The sequence below is a fragment of the Halichoeres trimaculatus genome, unplaced genomic scaffold (assembly GCF_033239565.1).
Source record: "Halichoeres trimaculatus isolate MK-OKI-2021-1 unplaced genomic scaffold, fHalTri1.1 fHalTri1_scaffold_23, whole genome shotgun sequence".
Taxonomy (NCBI): domain Eukaryota; kingdom Metazoa; phylum Chordata; class Actinopteri; order Labriformes; family Labridae; genus Halichoeres; species Halichoeres trimaculatus.
The window spans coordinates 8,553,725-8,570,003 of NW_027437201.1; the positions used below are offsets into that span (position 1 = coordinate 8,553,725).

A 16,279-nucleotide genomic window follows, 5' to 3' on the forward strand; every position below is an offset into this window, starting at 1 on the left:
AGTTATGTTCCAAAGACAAAGATACTGCTTCCAGGTGTAAGGCAAGCTGGGTACATCGTAAGAATGGTCACAGGCAGTGGATCCTTTCAACTCGCAAGACTAGCATAGGCAGTGCTCAACTATTATGTTTAGCTGGCTGGGTGGTGGTTATACATTTTAACAGGAAAAGCTACACATATTCACCAAAAGTGCACATTGCTGAATGTGATGGAAGTCTTTATATGGGAGTCCCCAAAAAAGACTGCTCTTATACACTGGCATGAGTTCTCTCTCTCTCTCTCTCTCTCTCTCTCTCTCTCTCTCTCTCTCTCTCTCTCTCTCTCTATATATATATATATATATATATATATATATATATATATATATATATATATATATATATATATATATATATATATATATATATATATATATTACTTGATCCTTCTGTGAATAACTTCAAAAAGCTGGCAGGGGGGGGACACAGACTAAATGCTAGGTTATAAAGAATATAACCTAAGACTTAATTCAATCATAATTTTAAATATGTTGCAACGAGGCTGTTGACTAACCCCTGCAACAGACTTAGTTATAACTTCCTACATTATACATCCCCATTTTAGGATGAGTCTCTGAAGTTTTTGATCCCTCCCTTTTTGTATTCGGAAGACTTTCCTCCGCCTGCTGCTCTGTTCACTGTTTGTTTTGAAAAGAGATTACTTTCTATGCAATTGAAAAAAAAGGGGTTATTCAGTCTGTGAGCCATTGTACTCCCCCAAACAACACAATGGCACTGAAAAGAGTAAATATGTAAACATAACTGTAGAGAGAGGCTTGTAGCAGAACAGTAAACAATGCATTAACTCACTTTATATCAAATCTGTTGGCTTTTCTGAAGTGAAGTTTGCACAGAGCTGAAGAAAAAGGATTGGAAATTGAGTTGAGTAACTCATTTTGACTCCAAATGTATAAAAATTACAGTCATACACAGTAGACAAAATTCTTAACCTCAAGCATTAAGCAAACGTGTTTTTAGTGTTGGAAGTTTTACAATAAACTTTAAAACTGACTTTTTATGCTAAATTTAACAACCTAAGTTCCCTGCAGCTAAGATTATGTGTGCAAAAAGAACTGAAAAAATAGATTACAATAAGCTTATCTTGTAAACAAACGGCTTATATGCAACCCCCTAAATCTTAAAGTCTCATTAAGTCTGTGATTGAGATGGGCATGTTTATACCATTACACCTATTGAAACAACAGTTCTTCTGTTCATAACCCTGAAGAATTCACTGAATTATACATTAGTCTGTTTTCTTGAATGTTTTTAATGGCAATATAGAACTTTTGGTGATGCAACTTTTTGTGTGGCTTTATGGGAAAGTTTGAATGTCACAGATTAATGCAGAGCTGCTCCTGTACGGCTATAAGCCTCCTTGTCGGTTCATTGGCTCTAAGAGATTACACAAAAGTTACTGTGCCTGCAAATGCTGTATATGATGCTAAGGTGGCCCAATACAACAATCATTGGGAGTTAATTATGAAGCTTTCTAAGTGAAATGCACCTAGCTATCTCGGTGTTCACCAACAGTTAGGGGGTACCTCTAATTTATAATCTGATTACATAATCTGAGGATTGACATTACAACCAGTAAAAGGGGTTTGCAGACAGAGACCTTTGCCAATTATAGCCCCTATACCACAGTGATCTTACTAGTGTGTCCATCTGCTCTGCACTTCTCTGCAGGATTACGCTAAATCCTATTGAGCTCAGTGACTGGCAGCCAAGATCAGCAGGCCCCAACTTATAAAGAGAAACCTCTAGCACAAAGGGAGGTTTGTCTTTTAGAACAAAGCACTAGACTGAGAGGATAAAAAAAAACAGTAGTGATCAGTGATAAATAAAGCTCATCTGAGGAGGTGTAATTAGCAGACTGCATATCAAATATCTGACAATGCTATTACAAGGAGAGAAAAAAATCCGGTGCAGTGAAGTCCGACAGCCTGTGAGAGTCTGGAGGCTCAAGATACCACACAACCAACGGGTACACGGTTGATTTTATAATGTTATTGATCCACAAAGGTGAAATTCTCCTTCCACTTGCCTGACTCCTCAGGAAGTACAGACACTGCAGTGCTGAAGTCAGATACACAATCAGGATGAAAGTTGTCATCCACAAACGCGCACCTTCTTTCCTCTCAGATCAGAAGCTCAACTATAAACTGTACTTGGTACTTGGGGAATGATTTAACTTGAAGTTATTTTGGGTGTTTAAGCTGATGATGAAACAGACTGAAATCAAAATTGATGCAGTTATATGACCTATGAAAGTAAACAAGGCCATCAGAGATGATACTGATGACTTAGTTATGGATGTTTTTAATGAATGTTATTGCTGCCGCTGGGTATGTGTCAGATGGGCATGCTTTCCACTGCAAAGAAATAGAACATAGGAAGTGTCATCTTTGAAAGAAAGCAGGAAGATTATTTTATTCCTGATAAACACACAGGACAAGACCAGCTGAGAAAAAAATCCCTTTACACTCAACGTCTATGGAAGCAGCGTTAAAGTGTAAACAAAACCGCAAGCAGCATGAAAATGTCTTGGTGCTCCTTGGTCAGTCATCAGAATCAGTACTCCACCTCTGACTCAGGTTCTACTGAGTCCTGACAGGATTATGATTGTCTCACAGCAACTGGTTTTGGAGCTTAGAGTGACCATTCTTACTGGTGACCTTCAGTCAAACATGTCAGTGATAATTAGAGCAACCATTGCAATGTTAAGAGTCCTTGAATACATCTTAGCTAATTGTCGTGTAAAAATATACTCATCAGATGTGTCGGTAATGACGAGCTAAAGGCAGTTTTAAGAGATACCGACTGTTACTGCTTTACAGAATCACACTTTACACTGAAACACCAGAGACGTATGTGGCTGCCAGCTATAAAATGTGTGTTCTGGTTCCAAAGCAGTTAATGCAGGTTTGACCACAAATAAGAAAAAGTTACTGACAAAATTCTGAATCTGATTTTGCATGTGCAGTTCATGATAAATTGGGTCTTGGACTAAGGTTATGACCAAATTTGATACTTGGGACTCAATGTGGTGACTGAATAATAAGTGAAAGTTTAAATGCAGTTGATGGAAGCAGATTTCACATTCACAGTAAATCTACAGTGTACAAACAGACATATCTATTGATTATAGAATAGAATAGAATAGAATAGAATAGAATAGAATAGAATAGAATAGAATAGAATATGTCTTTATTATCCACCAAGTGGAAAATTGGCTTTGGCTTACAAGCACAAGAGACAGACAGCACTAAAATACAAAAAAATGTTTTACAATAAAACCACTGGCAGCAGCTGGTCAGTCAAGGAGGGGAAGCTCACTTTTTTCCCAGCCTACATCATAAATTTGTTTATTTAAACCTAAATTCTACCCTCTGTTCCTTTTCAAGAAAATGATCTGTGACCCTGTCGTACCAACTAGGTGCTTTTTCCAGGGATTTTACCACTGTTCTCTCATCGCTCGTTGTTTTTAAGAAAGGTAAACTCTCTGGGGGTTGATAAAGCCTCTGGATCAGTCCAGAACGACTGATAAGATGCTCCAGCGGAGGGTTATACTTCAAGATCACTGACTGGCTCATTTCACTGTCAATCAAAAAGGGATTTGGCCTCAGACAGATCATCCAATCATCATGCAGAAGCCGAGCGTCCAGACCAGCCCACTGCCTCATAGACCCCCAGAGACGCTTAGCATCCGAAGTGGGACTAAGCCCAGCGTTTATCCAATGACCGTCCAGTTTCCACAGTTGAACAACCCACTCTATGCTGCCCCGCCAAAGTCAGAAGACGCCCAGCGACTGTGTGAAAGCACTGAGACACTGCAGGGATGAATGAGAAGGAGGCCGAGCCAGTCACCTGTGATAGGTAGCTGATTCTGAACAAAAGGTGAAGGAATTCTAGCGCATATTCAATAAATAAATGTCAATAAAATGTACACACAGCAGCACATATTACCACTTTTATAGTGGGACATTTTAGGGGAAGCTGAGCTTCCCTTGCAGTCTTAGAGCAAAGTAGAAGTAAAACAAGATCTAGTTAAATAAATGTAACACAGTATTAAAACAGTTCAGGTCATTTTGTGGATATGTCACTCAGTTGTATTCAAAATGGTGGTAGCATTTGGTGTGAAAGATTTTTTAAAAAAGACCTTTGGCCAGAGGAACTTTACAGCGCCTCCCAAAGGTCTTTCAAATCAAAAATACAAAGTCATAATAATTCTGATGTATTTAGCGCAGTTCTTGATCTGGACATCCTTTTTTGGATTGGTAATTATGATAAAGGTTTTATACTTTCAGTGGGGGCCATATTGGAAATACTACACCCAACCCTGCTTTGTTTGAGTTTGGATGAAGCACATAGGCTGGTCTTTAGCTTCTTTGAAGACATGGTGCCTACCTGTCAGTCAAGTCACTAATGCCTTCATATGGGCAAAAAAATGAATGTTTAAAAAAGAGTTGTAAGAAAAAATAAGCATCAACTGTACTGTGTGTGCCGAGAAGTAAGACACTCCAAGCTGTAAATATTGTTATTCAATGCTATAAAATAGGTCTTTTTTTGGCTTATATTATTATTATCATTATTATTATTATTGTTATTATTATTATTATTATTATTATTATTATTATTATTATTATTATTATTATTATTATTATTATTTATTTATTTATTTATTTATTTATTTATTTATTTACAAACAGCTTCAGGCAGAATCTCAAAGAACTACAGGTTCTAGCTTCACTTCTCACAACCCTTCTCTGGTGTTTTTTTCAGTCTTAATAACAATAAAAATAATACATTTTATTTATAATGTACATTTTATTCTGAGGAATCTCAAAGTGCTACCAGAAGAATTTAAAAAGTTTTTAAAAATAATGAGTCCTGCTCATGACCCTCCAACCACCTGGGCAGTATATGAAGTATATCCACATGAGAGCCATTCCAAATACAGAGAAATCTGTATCTATACACACCTGCTGTGCCTGAATATGACTCCTATGCTTTGAGTGACCAACCACTGTTCTGAGGAAGGGTTACACAAACAGTCTCAAACACCCAGACACCCTCTGGGAAAATGTCTATATGCTGCTTCACACTGTGTACAGTCACTGAATACCAGCTGGAGCTTTTTCCTAGGGTCAGGGTCCTGTGAAAAATAGAAATCTAATGAGCACAGTACAGCTTTATTTGTAGCGCAGCTTTTCTTTTTGATTACGGGAAAAGTAAAGGACTAATTCATCAATGAAATCAAAGAAAATGCTCAGACTGAGAGCAGCAGAGACACAGATACAATTACAAGAAGAGGAGGGAAGAAATAAAGATGGACAGCCAGGCTTAGAAAACACAAAAAGAGAGAACATGAAAAAGGAGATTATATTTATTCTGTCTGTCATCGTTAATTCCATCCAGCACTGAAGCTCTTCCTCGTTCATTCTGTATAGCAGATGTTAATAGCTTAACAGGGCTAGGCAGTAAGTGTTTAATTAGGTCTGGGGAAAATGATTTATTCAACACATCTGGGCCCATAAAATAACACTCTCCAGGCTCTGTCCTTTATAACTCTTGAGTTGGATTCTCCCCCCAAACCTGAAAATATAACTACCTGGTGTAGCTTGAGCTCTCAGTCATGACAAGCAGAATCCCTTATAAACTCTGTCTGTGTCCTGTACTGGTGTCATTTCCCCTGAGGGGAGCGAAGAACAACTGCACCTAAGTGGGAGGAGAGGCACAGCAGGGGGTGTGTCGGTGACGATCAAGCAACGAAGTGCAGTTTTAGTGTTGAGGATTACTGGGATTTGTGTGTGTCGTCTGCCTGCTCAGACCACATCAAAGCCACATGATGCTATGTGTGGCTCTGCTCGGTCTTTCATGTATGATAGCTTTGACTTTCATATTTTCCTCAGGGAAGGGTCGAGAAGATAAATTTTCTCTCTGACAATATGCATACGTGACTGTAGTGAAAGTGTACCTCAACTGAATGCCTTTTTGAAATAACATGCTTTCAGTTTGGGTTAACATAATGCATCTGCTTTTAATGGAAGTGGTACCTCAATAGATGCAAAAAAAAATTATCCTTTCTTTTTATTAGTCAATCTCTTTAACTCAGGCTAAAAGGCGTGACATGATGGGGAAGGTAAAATGCCTTATTATACGTACTGTGTTATTTGTATTTGTTTACTGGGCAGTTTTTTTCACTCACCCTAAATTTGGTTGAGTCAAATGAATGGACTACTACTTTCTAAGTCAAATAAATGCAGTGAAAATAACAAGAACAGAAGACCCGGTACTAACAAAAAGATTGCAACAAAGGAAAAGTGGAAGTTAACAGAAAACTACAACACATTGTGTTAACACGATAAACTTGAAAAACTTTTAGCCCATTTGCATCTTTAAGATGTTTATCTTAGACAAACATTGTTACCAGCCACTTTCTAGCCATCACTCCCCTTAAAGCCGATGTTTACAATCAAGCAACTTCCTGGCTAACGGCTAATGTAGACATCGTATCCTAGCTTTAAGCTACATATTACATTTAGCCACTACTTAGCTAACAGCTAATTTTACTACCCACTTAAACTCAACAGAAAACATCCAATATCCAGCTACGGTTTACTTAACAGATGATGTTGCCATCAAGCCACGTCCAAGTTAAGTTAATAGCTAATGTAAAAATCTGACCAAGCTAAAGCTAAAGATAACATTTAGACAATCCTTAGCTAACAGTTCATGTTATTATCCAGTAGCTGTCTAGCTAACATTACAGTTAGCTACCTTCTGGTATTGTTTAATAGTAAAATGCACTATGAAAGGAAAGGCATGAAAACTAAGCTAGTAACACCAACAGCTCAACCATCATAATAACATTTTATCGTGCACCTATTGAGATATACAGTAAAACAGTTTGCCAGCGTGTGGTTCAACACTCACTTTGGCCGTTGCCTATTGCTCCCAGTAGAGTAATCAAACATGTTATTTTACCTTCAAAATTAACTTGATGTTGCTTTGAATGATCCCAATCATCAACATGTGTTTTTAAAACTTGTAGCACAGAGACACAGCAGCATTCAAGAATCACATATTGAGTACAATGTGAGCAGGAATATAGAGATTAGCTTTTAGAAGATGAAAAGATCACCCCAGTAATTAAAATGAAGGCACTGTTCACTTACTTGTATTGTTTTAAACCTCCAGCACATGGCCACACCAGCTCTTGAAGATACATTTTTTTCATCTGGTCTTAAGGTTTCCCTCAAAATTTTTCACCCCAGACCTAAAAAAATAAAAATATATAACTTGATGGTTGTGACTTTTGTCAAATGCTTGACATAAACTCATAATTTGTTTTTGACCTCAACAGTACCGAAACATATCAACCTGTCAGCTATACTTTGACAGTGATTTGCATTCTCTGACAGGGGTTAAACTTTCATTCCAGAGTCCCAGTCTGAGTCATAACAAAATGATAGCTGACTTACTCATTGCTTTCCTTTGGCTACATACAGTATTTGTGTTTCATAGTGCAGCTGGCCTATGAACATTAAAGATATCATTCTTATTTTTTTTCGGTTTGGTTAACTACAAGCTCTCTACTCAGTCCGGTGAGTCATATTTGTTGTGAGTCTTGTCTGACAGAGTTGTTTATTAAAAGTTAGGAGATGAGGGATTGGACTCAGTTCATGATTAATTACTGCACCTTTCCATTTTATATCTCATTTCTTTAAAGCATTTTCATAACATGGAGGGAATGATGCTTAAATAACTAATGTAATGACCTTGCTTTCATTAACTCTGATCAGTTCAACAACTCTTCATAAAATTATAATTATTTTGATGATAAAATAAGATCACACGACAGGAATTCACCAGCGATTAATTACTCTTACAAGGGAGTTGTTTTACTCACAATAAGGACGAAACAAATTTATACTTAAGTGTGACAGTTCAAAGTTCAGACTACAAATTTTTTTTAGCTGTGCCTAAATTCAATTCCAGTCATTCCTACAATATGCCACATTGTACCAAGGAATCATAGACAAATCTTAGTATATCTATAATTTGATGGCTGAGTATTTGGCCACAGGTTCCCACTTAAAACCCAAACACTGCTCTGTTACGAAGGCTACAACAACCCTTTGAACACTTCTTGGCTTGCTTCTGTGTAGCTGTAGTGTATAAATGTCCTTAAATTCACGCTTCCTGTACAGCCAAGAATTGACCCCTATCTTCTTTCAGCATACTTTACCAAACACAAAATACATTTGACTTAAACCAGTGCAAACCTCAGATACTGTTAACAGTAGTGGCTAATTCATTTTTTAAACACCTTTCCTTACAAAAGAGGATGTATTGTGCTTGTTCATGCTTTTAACATGGATATAAAGATCCAGTGCTGTATGGTCACATTAATTGTGTGCAGATTTTCAAACCTGTACATATTCATACATTGTAGAAATCCCTGAATCCATCGGAAACAGCTCAAAGCAGTCTTTAAGAAGGAAAAAACTACAACAGCACAAGCTTCCCAAAGACTTGCTGAAAAGATGAGGTCATTGCATATGGATCACGAAACCGATTTATAACATGTTGAAGGGGGAGTTTCATAAATTCTCAGGGAACACAAGGCAAGGCAAGGCAAGTTTATTTGTAGAGCACAATTCATACACAAGGCAATTCAAAGTGCAAGGAGGTTGAGGACCCAATCACAGATTCAACAGACAAGGTTGGAGGTGGTGTTTGAGGACTTTGAAAGGCAGAACTAGAGACATTTTGTGAATATGGATACAATTTGGCACTGTGGTGTCATCAAATATCTGCAGAAAAAGGGGTTAACCTCCAAGGACATTCACACCAACATGGTAGCTACATTAGGGGATGACGCTCCAGCTTTCTCAACTGTGAAAAAGTAAAAAAAGTGGGCTTCAAGAATTCAAGAGGGGTAGGGAGTGCCTTGAAGGTGACCGAAAGTCCGGACATCCTGCCACAGCAACAACCCAAGATAACATCGACCATGTTCAACAATGACCCATGCCTAAAGTGTCAGAAAATGTCGAATTTAATGCTTGCTAAGTTTCATCACTATGGCAAAACTCCTTTCTAGTCAGGCTATGAACTCCTCAGCCCTCCCTTGCAAACTCAAAGTCCAAAAGCACAAAAGCAGTCCAAGAAGTCTTACAAAAGGAACAAAATCCAAATCTCTAGAAAAACTCACTAGAAGTAGGAAGCTCCAGGACCAGACACACACTGCAAAAAGGTTTTTCCTTTTGCTTTTAGTAAAAATGTCTTTTTAGACTTGATTTGAGCCCCTGTCACCTAGCCAGTCCAGAAAATGTCTTATTTCAGGTTATTTAAAGACAAGATGAGGTCTAAATTCCCTGTAAAAAGTAAAAAAAAAATTCTGCCAATTGGGTTAAGAGAAATGTGCTTGTCAAGATTAGAATAATGTCTCAATACAAGCACATTTCTTTTAACCCCACTGGCAGATTCTTTTTACTTGTTACAGGCAGTTTAAACCTATTTTTTGCCTTTAAATAAGTTGAAATAAGAGGGTTTTTTTTTCTCTGGACTGGTCAGGTGAATGTAGCTCATATTAAGTCTAAAAATACATTTTACTGAAAATAAGACAAAACACTTGATAACATTTCTTTTCTTTTTTTTTTTTTTTCGGTGCATGGGAACAGCAAAACGATCAATAAAGATTATTTTCATCCACTGTCTATCACAGGACCATAAGCTGTACTCAATTTAGTTTTAAGTCTGCCAATGACAACATAAGCAAAAGTCATGAAACACTGCTGACTTTTTTTCTGTGAGAAAAAGGATGTGCTTATTTTTTCCCTCTGTGATCATAATTCTGTGTTTTGTAAAGCTTGGAATATTTTAATGAGTGTAAGGTGAAATAAACAAGCACAGCATTGGCTGTTGAATACTTTTCCATTTAAAGCTGTATTTATCAGTTTAGAAGGAACCCTGACAATTCATTGATATTACTCTATTTCATTTCACTGTAGCCTTCAAAACAAAATAAAAAGAAATGGAATATTTTCAGCAGAATTGATTTCCATGCACAGTAGATCAGAATCCTTCAAACATGTTTCCTCGAGTACTGTACACTCAAAGCAGGAGTCCCACAGAGAGCAGCTGTCACTCTGCCTAAAAAGTATTCACTGATATTAGCTTCCCTGCACACTATGAAACACGCTTTAAAGGCTGCTTGAAAAGAGTCATGTTAAGCACAGATTTTCAAAGAAACTGAGGTCTCTGAAATTCACAGAGAATTACTTTGCACAAGTATTAATTCCAGACTTTAGTTCCCAGAGGTCTAAATTAAGTTTCAAATAATTTCATTAGTATTGGTTTCAGCAAGCAGTCTTTGTGTCACATGATCCAAATGCTGATTCAGTAGCATTCCCATCCCACCAATTAATGACTTTGCAGGAGGACACAGGGATACAGGAAACTGCACCAAACAGAGCCTGGAGAACTGCCAGTTAGATCAGCCTCAGGCCTGATTTATGGTTCACATTTCTTCTCTAACAAGACCAGATGGTCATGGCTGAAACCCAGGGCTGCTTACAATGTAAACTATGGACAGGTCACATTCATATTTGTTTGTATAGTGTTCGCATGTTTGCATGGGTGCATAGATCCTTTTTGATTAAATTGGCATCTGATTGCACTTGCGCCGATGCTAAACCTTACCTCTCTTCAGTCTCATACAGGGTATGTGGTGTATTTTACACATGCACACATACAGAGCTATGATCGCTTGTATCTATCCCTTTAAACTATAATGATTTGAAAAAATGAAGTCCCCCCCTCAACTCTTAAACCTTTGGTGCCTGCATATTTTTTAAGTTGAATAAAAATATTATTTTGTGTATTTCTGTGTGTTTTTGCATTCTTACAGATGCTAAATTGTGTGGAGACTGTTAATCTAAATACAGCCCCTAAAACGGTTATAATTAAGTTTTGTTTTATGCAGTGTTGCCGCAGTTATTTTGAAAAAGTAATCAGATTACTCCTTTAAAAGGTAACTTTAAGTTACTTTACTGACACCTTGATTTCAAAAGAAACTAAGTTAGATTGCAAGTTACTTTCTTAGTTACTTTCAGCAGCTGCCGACAACACCTGCAGCCTCATAATTTGGAACATTGTGTAACACAATGAAAATGAATAATAATATGAGTCTACGTGTTTTTTTTCAAGGGACATGCAGACATTAGTAGCTATAAAAAATGTACTTTACAATTTAAAACAAAAATATTCATTTTATACATTTTGAATGTCAAAATACAACTAAAGTAAGGTTTTAAATTAATATTTTTGGTGCACTACAGCACTTTTCAGTTAAATTTTAGATATAAATTATTTTCTTTTTAAATACTTTGTTTTAGTTTAGTTTGGTTTTTATCTTTTCTTTTTTTTTTTTTTTTTTTTTTTTGGTTAAAGCTGTAGTCTGTTGAGTCTGTATTTGTAATACAATAAGCAAAGATAAATGTTGCTGGAGTGTGGGCTCTCATAATCCTCTGTACCCTGCTCGGGGCACCCCAGTCTAAAAAGTCTGGGTACGCCCCTGCTTGCTACTGGGTGCCTCGTTGTCGCCTACGTTGTGTTGCTCTGCTCCTCAACGGATGGATTTGTGCTCAACAGAGGGTTCAGCTCTTGGAATAGAGGGAGTTACAGTGAAAGACAGGACTCACCTTTCCCCAGGTAAAAGTCAAACAACTTCTCAAGCGTTTATGTCCGCAGTGCGCTGATCTCTCTCTCTGATTGATTCCTAAATGTTTCAAAGTTCTTAAGCAAACTGCCAGCACAGAGTGAACAACGAACCTTAATACTTTCATCTTTAGCTGACACAAACTCAAAACGGTGACTGTTTCCAGCTAGAAAACGCGCATCTCTCCTCCCCCCCTCTGTTTACCTTTCTGTGCTGGCTGCTGTAACACGCGAGTTGTCCTCGTGCTGAAAACGTGATTAAAACGCGACTCCAGTTACTCCCCGAGACGCAAGACAAAAAGCATATCGATTTTTTTTAACATGAAAAATGAAAAGAAAAGTAATCCAAGGTGATTTGGAAAAGTAACTTTAATCTGATTTCTGTTTGGAAATAGTAACGCGTTAGATTACTCGGTATTGAAAAAAGTGGTCAAATCAGAGTAACGTTTTACTTAGTAGCACGTTACTGGCGTCACTGATTAGCCTGTATGCATATTAATACATTAAGTTCACCCTCTGACCAATGTACCTTAACAAGCCAAGCAAAGGTCATAACAGCTGCACAGACCTTGCAGGGTATGTCGCATACATAAATAAATGTTAGAAGATTTTGGATCATTTATAGAACTAATTCACAGAAACGTGAACAAATTGCGTCACCCTTTACCCCATCAGTTAACAGAAAACACAAATTTGCATCTCAACAGAGAAATCCAGCTCGTCAGAGTTGAGAGCTGATCAGTCTGACATTATGGTGCAAAGCTCAAAATGTATCACAGTGGCTTTTCAGCTTGTTTATATAAAGTACTTCCAAGTCTTAAGTTAAAGAAGACATTCAATCAGACAGTAGTTGTATGACAGTCCATACTCCACCATATTTATTGCTGAATGGACAGGGGACAGTCACGTACAGCTGTTTCTTTTTTTTCTGCCTTGATTTTTGTATTGATGCCAGACGTTTTCCAAACGTCTGCCAGGGCTCGCTCCTCTCGAGTCACAGAATTAAAATCCATCTTCTTCAGCTGAGGCAAGACGGCAATCACATACCTCCTAAACACACATACACACACACACACTTCATCAGCTCTAAATCCAGGGGCTTCATGGATGTTTTGTGAGGCTGCATATAATGAATCAAAATTAGTGTTGAATAAGGAAGACATTTTTCACTTGATGCAGAAGAGACTCTGTGTGAACCCCCTTTATTTCACACAAATGATACATGAAATAAGATGAAAATTAAATCAAGACACCCAATCTAACCAATGAAGGATGACCTTTCTCCAGTGTGTGTGGTTACATGTCGTCATACACACTGTTGTATGATCTGTATTCTAAAATGAGCCCGATTTCTTTCAAAGCACATATTATGCTGCTTTATTTGCCCTTCATTTCCATTTAATGCCACTTTGGCCTTAAATTAAACCAAATTTCAGAACAAATTCTGCACTTTTGACCCGCATTTAATTGTAGACTTGGTTAGAGGTTTAACAGAAGAGACATTTGTCCTTTAAACCTCTCAGATGAATTCATCTGCATCACTTTTTCAGGCACAAAGATGAAAAACTGATATTTCACTCTGAAGAAGAACAAGATAAAGAAAAGGGCAAAGAAAAACAAATGAATACATAAAAAAGAGGAGACTTTTTGTCCTTCTTTTCCTATGGGATTGACTTCACTACAAAAACTGAACTCTACGCAAATGTATTCTTCTCATATTTAGTAAAATTGTCTTATTATGCTTGACTTGAGCCACATTCAATTGACCATTCCAGAAACATATATCATATTTCAAGATATAAAGGGATAAAAATGAGGTTCTAATTGCTCGAAACAAGTAAAATGAATGTGCTTATCTGGTTTATTGAAATTAGATTTTCATGTTTTAATACAAAAACATTTTTCTTACCACACTGGCAAATTTTTTACTTGTGACCAGCAATTTAGACCTCATTTTGTCTTTTTTTCTGGACTGATCAGGTGGATGTGGCTCATATTAGGTCTAAAAAGACAAATATTTGTACTGAAAAAAATACTTAACTAGATTTTAGTTGTTTGCAGTGTCACTGAAAAAAAGTGAAATCTTACCAAGTGTTTTTGTCTTGTTTTAAGTAAAAACTGACTGCTTATACTTGATATGAGCCACATTTAACTGGTCAGTCCAGAAAAATGTCTTGTTTCAAGTTATTGTAAGACAAAAGTTAGGTCCTAATTCATGGGTGGCCAACCACTCAGAGACAAAGAGCCACATCACGCATGTGGTCTTACAAACACACTTCCTCTCACACAAACAAAATGACATAAAATGAAAATCAATACATTTCCAATTTTCAAAGCGAGGTTTATTGTGTTTGTTAGTGTGTTTAAATTTGTACAAGAGAAGAGAAACTGAAACTTAAGTATCAATGTGTAAACCCAAATATTGATCAACACTGATCCCAACGTTGACATCATAATATCAATATTTTAGATTGATCAGCACACTGCTACTCACAACTTTATATATATTTTTATGAATGGATTGAAGAGCCGCACACCGAAAGGCAAAGAGCCACATGCAGCTCACGAGCCACAGGTTGGCCACCCCTGTCCTAATTGCTTGTAACAAGAAAAAAAAATCTGCCCATGGCATTAGAAAAATTGTCTTGAAAATTTACCTAAATGTAGAATAATGTCTTAATGCACAACTTTTCTCTTGTCCCATTGGCAAATTTATTTTATTTATTTTAAGTGTTACAAGAAATAGACCTCATTTTTGTTTTTGAATAACTTGAAATAGGACATTTTTCTAGACTGGTCATGTGAATGTGGCTCATATCAAGTCTACAAAGACATTATCTGCTAAAAACAAGACAAAATCACTTCATAAGATTTCATTTTTTTTGCAGTGTATACCTTGTGACCCCCCTGGAGGGGGAGACACACACAGGTGTGAAGCAGTCAAAAGTACCTTCACCGTAGCCTGTTGCAGCAGCTTTGTGACTTTCTGGTTCTGTGCAGTGTGTATGTGGTTTTAGTTCAAAGGAAACACAATTTCTACCTGTAGCCTTGGACTATTGCAATTGGATTCCCATGCAGCGTAATAGTGTGCAGGAACATCAACTTTCCCAGCTGGTCCACCTCTTTCAGGGACTTGATTTGGTTGCTGTGGAGGTTTAACACACGCAGCTCAGGCAGCTCGCATAAAATCTGAAAGATGAAAACACACAAGTACAAAAATCTGAATGCAGGACTGACACCAGCGTGTATGAGTCTGTGTACTACCAGCGAGCATTTAATACTAATGAAAGATCATCAAGAGTTTGACACTGTGTTGAAAAGGAAAGGTAAGAATAGAAAGAGCTATGAAAAAGACAAGACATTTATTTGTGTGTGATCCAAAGGATCCTCACTGGTTGAATGTTGATGATTTTATTAAAGGATAGGTCCAGCCAGGCCAGCTTCGATGGCTCAGCCAGGAAGTGGTCCACGATGAGGGTGAGGCCAGACAAGTCCTTGATTTTATTGTAGCTGAGACGCAGTGATCGACTGAGAAACTTGTTCTCTGAGTTGGTTTTTTGAGGTCGCGGGCCAATGCGAGGCTTCATAAGGGCTGCAACTGAGAAAAACAACAACAAAAAAGTACACAGAAATAATAACTCTGGTATGGCCAAGTGGTTCAGTCACATGCCTTACCAGGCTGAATCCAGCCTGAAGCCCCTTCCCTGCTTGTCACAGACCACACCCTGTTTCCTGATCTATCCAGCGTTCTGTCCTCTCTAAATAGGAAACTAACAAAAGCCACGACTGTAAAAGATAAGCTGCATTTTGTTACCTGGAATATCCTCAAGCTTCAGAAATCTCAGATTAACTGGAGGGCCGTTCATGTTGGAATTTGGAGGTCTTGACATTTCATGGAAAACTCAGAAAAACCCCCACAAGACAGGGTAACTTAACTTCATCTATAGGGTTTCAGATCAAAACATGAAAGAAAGAATCTGTTTCCAAGCAACCAACCATTTCAAACAATCAAAAACTTTATTTTCAAGTGATCTCACAAAAATGTTGGAAGAGTTTTTTTTTCCTCTTACAGAGAATTCTAACTCAGATTTTTTTTTTTGAATGAATGAATGAAATTTTTTGCACAGTAACTGTGATTCCAATTGCTGCAATGCCAGGGAAAAAAGGAAAACATATCAGTGTTGTGTTGCAACCATAGACTTAATAATAATTGGATGTAGTCTCAATGATGTCACCTGTGTATTTCTGAAACAGAGTTTTGAAACAAATCATCAGCAGAAGCTTTTGGAAATGGAGCGGGCTTTTAGTCTCCACACTAACAGCTACAGGGTGCCGGCCTATCAGTCAGCTGAGCTGTGCTTCTGATTGGGCAAACTATCCTCTAAAGTTAGAAAAAAAATCCCGTACAATGTGGGCTGTTTGAGGAATTAGCTATTCAGGATCTTTTTTTTTTTCTTTTTTTTTTTTTTTTTAATGGATGGTTTTTATGTGACATTAGGTAGCAATTGAGCCCAT

General features: G+C 37.4%; 1 protein-coding gene across 1 annotated transcript in view; it reads right to left on the reverse strand.

Moving 5' to 3' along the window:
• Window positions 1-12,637: 12,637 nt before the first annotated feature.
• Window positions 12,638-16,279, reverse strand: part of LOC141785460 (leucine-rich repeat-containing protein 51-like) — a 49,151-nt gene continuing 45,509 nt past the window's right edge. The window contains exons 4-6 of the mRNA XM_074663787.1: window positions 15,157-15,362; window positions 14,805-14,953; window positions 12,638-12,814 (exon numbers count right to left, since the gene is read on the reverse strand). Of these exons, the coding sequence (XP_074519888.1) occupies window positions 12,643-12,814; window positions 14,805-14,953; window positions 15,157-15,351 (516 nt within the window). The 5' untranslated portion in view covers window positions 15,352-15,362 and the 3' untranslated portion in view covers window positions 12,638-12,642. The remainder of the gene's footprint in view (window positions 12,815-14,804; window positions 14,954-15,156; window positions 15,363-16,279) is intronic.